Source organism: Sprattus sprattus (genome assembly GCF_963457725.1).
Source record: "Sprattus sprattus genome assembly, chromosome: 13".
NCBI classification, from domain to species: Eukaryota; Metazoa; Chordata; class Actinopteri; order Clupeiformes; family Clupeidae; genus Sprattus; species Sprattus sprattus.
Genome location: NC_137911.1, coordinates 12,814,099 through 12,822,376, shown reverse-complemented (window position 1 = coordinate 12,822,376; position 8,278 = coordinate 12,814,099). Strand labels below are relative to the sequence as shown.

At 42.2% G+C, this 8,278-nt stretch overlaps 1 protein-coding gene across 1 annotated transcript; it reads left to right on the top strand.

Annotated features, from left to right (window-relative positions):
• Positions 1 to 2,276: 2,276 nt before the first annotated feature.
• LOC308374232 (uncharacterized protein) lies at positions 2,277 to 4,211 on the top strand (the record flags this gene model as incomplete). Its single annotated transcript, XM_080849962.1, has 2 exons — positions 2,277 to 2,603; positions 4,074 to 4,211. 2 exons carry the CDS (start codon positions 2,277 to 2,279, stop codon positions 4,209 to 4,211), a joined length of 465 nt encoding a protein of 154 aa, XP_080706088.1.
• Between the last annotated feature and the right edge of the window lie 4,067 nt (positions 4,212 to 8,278).

Below are 8,278 nucleotides of genomic sequence, written 5' to 3'. Positions count from 1 at the left end.
CACACACACACACACACACACACACACACACACACACACACACACACACACACACACAACACAAACACAAACACATACTCTCACACACACACACACACACACACACACACACACACGGACACACACGGACACACACACATACACACACACACACACACACACACACACACAAACACACACACACACACACACACACACACACACACACACACACACACACACGGACACACACGGACACACACACATACACACACACACACACACACACACACACACACACACACACACACAAACACACACACACACACACACACACACACACACACAATGTAATTTGGTCAGCATCTGATGTAATTAGCTTCTATCTATCTGAAATCTGGCAAGGTTATCTAGCTTATCTCTCTACTATGTTAAACTTGGAGGAATTATTATCTGATAAATCAGATATGTGAGGCTCACAGAGCTTGTGTATTTCTGCTTACACATTATTTGATTTTCATTTATATCTATGAAAAGGACTTATTCTTTTCTAAATGGATCAATTAAATCACAGAAATACAAGCTTGTCAGCCAACTGGGCAAAATTCCTGAATAGGTGACATTATATCTTGCGGGTAAAAGAAGGTACGTGACAGTGTTAGGATTCCCATAGTACACAAACCGATAAAGTGAAAATGCCTGTTTAGAGATTATTGTTAACACCTACGTTTACTTTTTTTTCAGTGATGAGGTCTAGATCCTTGTTTTGCCAGGAGGACACAAATCTTCTCTGAACTTCATTTGTCATCCATCCAATACCCAAGAGACAAAGAGGACAGACACAGGTGTAGGTTTACGCAGGTCAAACATTCATGCAAGCCAATGCAAGGCAACTATTTTTTGTTGTTTTTCTGCAAATATTGTAGTCTAACCCAATGTTTTCTATATATTTATAGCTAACACTGCACGGTTTTAACTACACAGTACCATGTCAGACATAACAAAACCTAGCAAATTGCATCAAAAGTTTTCATTGTCATGAAAGAAATAGGATCGATGAATAACATTACGTTCATGTTTTAGCCAAGTTGTTTAGATAGCTTTCAACATCTGCAACATGTTGTGATACTTGTCAACATCTGTCATAACTCCGAACAGCTTAATTTATTGATGCCAAAACAAATTACATGGTGTTTCAACCAAACTCACACACACATATTGGATTGATTTGTGATGTTTAAACAACTGTTGACAGCCTATTCCTGGTCCAGAGTGAACCAGTAAATCTTTAACTGGGTCATTAAAGACTACTATATGTAAAAACTCAATTACTTTCAGAGTTGAAAAATATAGTTGACTATTTTCTCACTACATCCTGTACGTCAAGGCATTAAGGAAAGCACAGGATTTTAGGGGGACTAAACTAAGGCCCACAAGAGACCTTTTTAACTGGCATTTATCCAAAGAGGAGGACACAGGCAACTGAGAATGACTTCAGTGAATGAAAAGAGTTCTATATTTGCTTGGTGGTCTTACATAGTGAGCAGAGGGAGGCCCTGAACTTTGGGGCGACCTCCTTTAGGTTGGACTCTTTGGACCTTTGTTCTGATAGAAATCATGACTGCCATAACCTACTGTAGACATGCAGTGAGTAAGTGTCACTTTTCATATCATCTGACCATGGTCAGACTGACGTAATCCATAACCTGCATATGAGTACATCTGAATTTTTTTCACAAGGTTACTTTACATTTTTTGATGCACATTTATTCCAACTTTTTGTATTTAGAGCAGTTAAACTGTCTGGATAGACAATCCCTGGCATACAATCCACAAAATTGTATGAATTTTGAGGGTGATATATATGTTTAAATTAACCATAAACTCAGGTTTAGTAGTGCTCTCACTTTGGTCATAGAAATATAATTTTTATAACATTCTGGGGGGAAAGGCTGCTTCAAGTCATCCACAAGGTGTCACTGATTTACAATTTTAGACAAGTCTATTGCACTTATTTCTGATTTTGTAAAGAAACAACCAAAAACCACTTTGAAAAGGGCCATAAGCTTTTCACACATAGGCTACAATACCGATGGTCAAAGTGCTGTTATAAACGACGTCAGACTGTTTAATTGCTGATAAACGATAACGTCTTATCATTTCACCTATTGGTAATAAGAAACCTCACTTCTGCGCATGGCAAATAGGTGAAGTTTTTCCTGTGAGCAAAGTCCGCCTGACAAATTTGTACCTGGTCAACATTAGATGATAACAAATAAACTACCTGACAAGTGAGAATGCCCTCGAGAAAACGTATCAAAATAAAAAGGAAACCTAAATCTAATTCAGAAGATCGTTCAAGAATAATTGAATGTGTCGAAGACCAGTCCGAGGAACTCAGGGTGACAGATGACCATTCACTTGTGCATAGTGTCAAAAATGAAGTGTCCGGTGGTCCTAACGAAAAATCAAGAAATGGCGGAGAAAATAACTGTTCTAAGAAGGTTCACATCGCCTTCCTCCCAGACAAATACGAACCGCTTAAAGAAGATTCTGAGAGCAAAGTGAAGTCGAAAGAAGAGGAGTTGGAGAAGAGACGACAGAAGTACAAAAAATTCCGAAAGGTAGGCTTAAACAAATAGAGAAGAGTGTTGCTTGAAATTGTTTGTTTTGATATAACCATAAAGGAAATATGTTAGGATGCATTATATTTTAGCTAATCTTAATAGGCTTCTTCCGCTGGAGATGACACTTTCGAAGGTGTGCTTCTGTTAAAACAAATGCCTCCATTGGCAAACCATTATCAAAATTACAGTCATCATCATCATATCATAATGCTGCCTTCGATGCATAGGCCTACTGTGTACACCTTAAGACTATGAAGGGTGTAATATAGACAATACCTTGTATGGATTGTACAGGGACATACAATGTAGTTTTGCCCAAACCCTAGGAAAAGTAGTTCTTACTTGTGACAATTCAAATAAGCAATGAAGTACTTGAACATGAAGGAACACATAGTCCAGTAATTGTTCAGACGCTGAGTCATGGTTATGCATGGTTATTATGGATCTCAAGGAGATTTACTGACGTTCTTCATGCTGTGTTAGAGCAGGCTTTATGGGACAAAAGTCTCCAGTGATCTGTAAGCTATTGACTTTTTACTTTATGACGACACACCCTGTTCAGCAGGTTAAGGTTTGGAAGAAAAACCCTGTCCATTACTAACATAAACAAGTATTATAAAAATGTTACGCTCTGGTCATACATGCAATGGTGAGATAGAGTAGCTTTTTTCACCAGCTATGAACGGATTAGGACTAATCCTTGGAAATATGTGGTATTTGACTGATTCTTTTGTCAGGATAAATTAACTACACCAGAGCTTATTTTACTCTCTCTCTCCCTCTCTTTCACACACACACACACACACACACACACACACACACACACACACACACACACACACACACACACACACACACACTCACACAGGGAGAGAGAGAGGGAAAAAGAGAGTGAGAAAAGCTTCAAGTTGCTTTTATATAATTTTTATAATCAGTCTCACCCAACCATTTACACGAACAAGACGTCAATTTTCAAAAAATTTGATCCTTGCTCAATTATTCTGGCTATAGTGCGTGTCACAAGCCCAAAGTTTTAGATGTTGTTCTTAAGTAGGGTCACCAGACATGGGGATTAACTGTGGGTCAATGTGTCATAACCTTGGGCATTTGGCCCTGTAGAAAGAGAATCTCCACCAGCATAAATGTATGACCCTCTTAAGAGTAGCTGTCAGTGATTATACCCTGTTAAAAGCGGTGTTTTGTATTTTGATAACGAACAGGTATTGTCCATTTTAGCCCAAGCTCTCAGCAGAGGTCTTGCTGTGCTCTACAAGGTGTCATAGCAATAGTTTTGTCTTTTGACATGATGTCTTATGTGTGTGTGTTTACCTGTGTGTATTTGTGTGTGTGTTGGTTTGCCTTCATGTGTGCATGTTTGCCTGTATGTGTGTGTGTGTGTGTGTGTGTGTGTGTGTGTGTGTGTGTGTGTGTGTGTGTGTGTGTGTGTGTGTGTGTGTGGTCTTTCAGAATGTGGGGAAGGCGGTGCGGTTCAGCTGGAAGTGCCTGGTAGCTGGCCTGCAGAGTTTCACCTCCGCCTACTCCACCCCTCTGTCTGCTGCCGCCACGATCATCCCCGAGATGCACCACACCCATCGAAGGAGCTGAAGAGGATCCGCTTGGACCCCTGGGATCCAAAAGGGATCATCTGGATCACTGGACAGGAGAAGCACTGAGGCTGGGTGGGGAGTCGCAGACGGGGTTTACGACTTGAATTCTTAAGTTTTATTTTTTATTATTGAATGTGCTGCTGCTAATCAGATTTACTTTCCCCAGTGTTGTCTTTTGAGATGGTGACCAAACCAGTTTGTATGTGTGTGTGTGTGTGTGTGTGTGTGTGTGTGTGTGTGTGTGTGTGTGTGTGTGTGTGTGTGTGTGTGTGTGTGTGTGTGTGTGTGTGTGTGTGGCATGCGTGCCAACATGATGCAACATTGTGCATGCCAAATTGGCAGAGGAGTTCATGACTCAGGTGGTATTTAGAAGGAGCCAGTGGGGTAATCTGTAAACAATCTGCAGTGGTTTAAGGAGAGCAGTCAGATGCATCAGCTTCATGTTGATGTTTTCCTGGGTATTTGAAAAGGCCGCAGGATATATTGTCCCATGCTCTGCCAAGTAGCGCTTGAAAGTCTACACACCTGTGCCACCGTCAGATTTACAGCAGCATACGATGGGAGAGTGGTCATAGGTCTCACTTATCAAACGGCTAGATGTAAAGTAGGTTGTGCACGTGGGAACATGGATGTTGAAGCGTCAAAAGGCCCATATAGGGTAAGCAGAAAGGAGTTGATTCGAGTGGAGAAGAGAAAGGAAGTGTTTAAATAGTGTGAAGGCTCAGACGGCAATGAAATGATGGTCTAAAGCTAACAGATAGGGCTAAGCAAAGACATGTATGACGTGTTTGCTTATTCCTGTGTCATTGTCACCTTTAATGAGTAGTAATGAGCAATGTATGAAGAAGTGCAAATATGTGTAATAATTTATGTCATGCAGCTGTGTTCATTTTATTCTCTGTAAATGCTTTTTTACTTTTGCAGTTTTAAAATACCTTGGCTGTGCTGATAAAAAACTAAATGAGCATAAATCCTTTTTAGATATGAACTTAACATCAATAGTTGTTGATTCAATTGTTGATCAAATGTTTTTATTGATATTGCTGTATATGCAGATGTTGATGCTTTTTGGCTGAAGATGCAGTATTAAAAGCCCTGGAACCACAAACCAGTTTGTCCATTGAGTGTCACTGTTGCGTAAATTATCACAGTCTTTCTGTGCAGAGCCATTCATCCATACCTCCATCAGTTGTGCGGACACAATGTAACGTTAACGAGTGTATGTTAAGTTTAAAGACAGAGTTAACAGTGCCCATTTATAGTCTTTGAATCGGATGCATTTTCACATGAATCAGTTGGTTCCTTGGATCAGAGGCTTAAGCTCTGATTTTATAACAGAGACTTCGTGCCCACCCTTGGCCTTCAGGTGCACCACCATCGCCAGACTTTTATACATGTAACAGGAAAGTACGTCTTAGCTACTGGGCCGAGCGAGCACCCTGACAGTTATGTTATGCAACAGATTTATATGACACTTTAATCCGGCTTCACATCACCAAGTCCAATGTCATATTTTGCAAGATCAAGCTGCTACCCTCCAGATTTCAAACTCTTTGCAGATGCCGGTGTGACAGTGGGCCCTTGATCTCCCCCAAACCTGGAATAGAGATTGAAAACTGTTAGAAGATGCGAGGAGTCTTGGTGCACATATTAGGGGTTTTCCCCTCTCTCTCCAAGGAGGGGTGCTAAAGGCTAATGTGTAACCCTTGTTTGTGGAGAGTTTGTCAGCAATTCATTCAGCCTTCAAAATCGATGGCCACAAAATAGCTATAAAGACACCATTTTCAAAGACATCTAAATAGGAAAAGGTAATACATTGACTTATAGCGCCTGACATTTTCCTGTTATGAGATAATGTTTACTAGTTCTGCTTTTCATCTTGATGCAGCATTTGGCAAAATGTGCTTACAACTATCTTTTCTTTAGTATTTAAAGGTAGAGTCTGAGATTCTGACTGTAGATTGCTGATGCTTGAACTCAACAGCCAATCAAATTTCACCCATCCCTTCCATGCACCTGATGTAACATGTTCATCAGTGGAAATTGTTTATGGCTCGGTCAGAGTCACTTTATATTTTTCCCATTTACAAAGACAGGACTGTGTACGAACACAGGACCATTTTTAAGGAGCACACACTGAACGGACAGCTGGAGGTCCGTGAAGAGCGATTACCTGAATTGGACAGAAAGTGTATTGGATAAGAATAGCGGACTCAACCTTTAAATGGACTAAGGAATGTTGAGCGCTATGCCAAGCCATGATTTAAAGTTCCCTACACCTTGCTCTGGGTCCACTGTGGTCAAAGTCACATCCCATCTCTCTCTGTGAAATTTTCCTCACTCTCTCAAGATAACATTTTCCCTTCCAGTATACTGTGATTGTCATCTCAAGCCCGTCAGCTCTTCTGTAAGTGGCAACCGGAGGAAGCAGTGTCAAGAGTTCATGCCTACAATTAGACAATGAGACATTATGTGTCTACTCTTCCTGGGGATCGCACCAAACACACTCAAGCATTTCCTGAACCTGAGCCTTTGCCTTCATTTACCGTAAAGATGTGTCAGATTATGATACATGGCCTTCCCAAGGGTCTTTTCATGGATGCGGCTGCAGACATGTAAAAGTCCTGTGCTTTTATTTTGAATTATTATATTTATGTAGTAGTGTGCAAGAGGAGTGAAAGCTTCCATGTACGTAATCAGATACTTTTAGTTCCCAGAGTGCAGTGTGGTGTGAAAATGTTAATGTTATTTGCATAGTTAAGTTCAAATTTAGAATGTAGTTAATGTTTTCCTTTTGTGTCTCGTGTTAGAGTGCATTATCGTCTTTTCTTGTTCATGTGTTAAGTTGTAAAATGCCTGTGTTTTTGAGTGTGTGTGTGTTGGTGTACGTGCAAAATGTCCTGTGTTATTAAGCGTCTTTGTGCACTGTTATGTCTAGGTCATGTAGAGAACAGGACACCCTCCTGTGCTTCCCCAATCAGCATCGGTGATTCCTGCCTGAACGTGTGCTGCATAATAAAAGGTTGGAGGCCAAAGGAAACGGGCGTCTTATTCTTAACATTACCCTGGTGTCAGAAGTGGGATTTGAGGATGACCACAGTGGCAGAGATCGAATTCATAATCGACCAGCTGCTGTTGGGTGTGACACAGCAATCAAAACAGCAACACTCCAAGAACCTTAATGAGGCTAACCCCGGCCGTGTCCCCGTACTGGGGACGACAGGAAGGAGTGGCCAAAAGGTGCTAGTGCACCCGGTTCCCTGGCAGCAGACCTAGCTGAGGTGAAGCGAATAGAGCACCAGGCATTAAGCACCAAGCAGGCCAGACTGACCTGGAGAAGAAGAAGGACAAGTGGCCTGGTTAGCCACCACTATATCTCCCGAGTGACCGAGGTGGGAACCACGGAAAGAGCGCTGCGGCAGGACAGTTTGAAGGGTGCTCTCGCGGGGAACTAGGGCACATTTTACAGCTTTGCCAGTCACCAGCACCTGCAGCAGGGCGACACAGTGACAGTACTGTCACAAATACATTCTCTCCGCCCCGTACAGCTGTGGCTTGGCCAGTCATGAGCTTTAAGTAGACTATAACCTGGAAGGCACTCCCTGCTGGACTCTGGTGGACAACGGGTCCACCATATTCCTTGTCCATCCTGGAACACTGCCTTGGACAGAGGAGCTGAGCCTGCAGGACTGAAAGACAACCATAGGCACTGTCATGGGGGAGCTACTCTGGCTGGCAAGCATCCAGGACCCATGCATCATTGAGCTTGGCCATGGTGGATGTATCCAAGCTATGTCTTGGCAGTGAAACTGTGGCACTCCGCATTGCTGGCTGACAAGAACAGTCTGCCCAGGGGCTGTCCACGCCACTGCTGCCGAGCCTGGGGCCTTAAACACCACGACTGCCATTTCAAAAACCCATTGCATCGACCCTGCCTACTTTGTAGAAGCCTCCACATAACAGCCACTGCTGCAAGATTTACTGACGCCAGACAGGCTGTCATTCATCTGTAGCGACGGAGCTGAGAAGGCCTGGAAACAAACAAGAGACAGCGGCTGAGAGAGG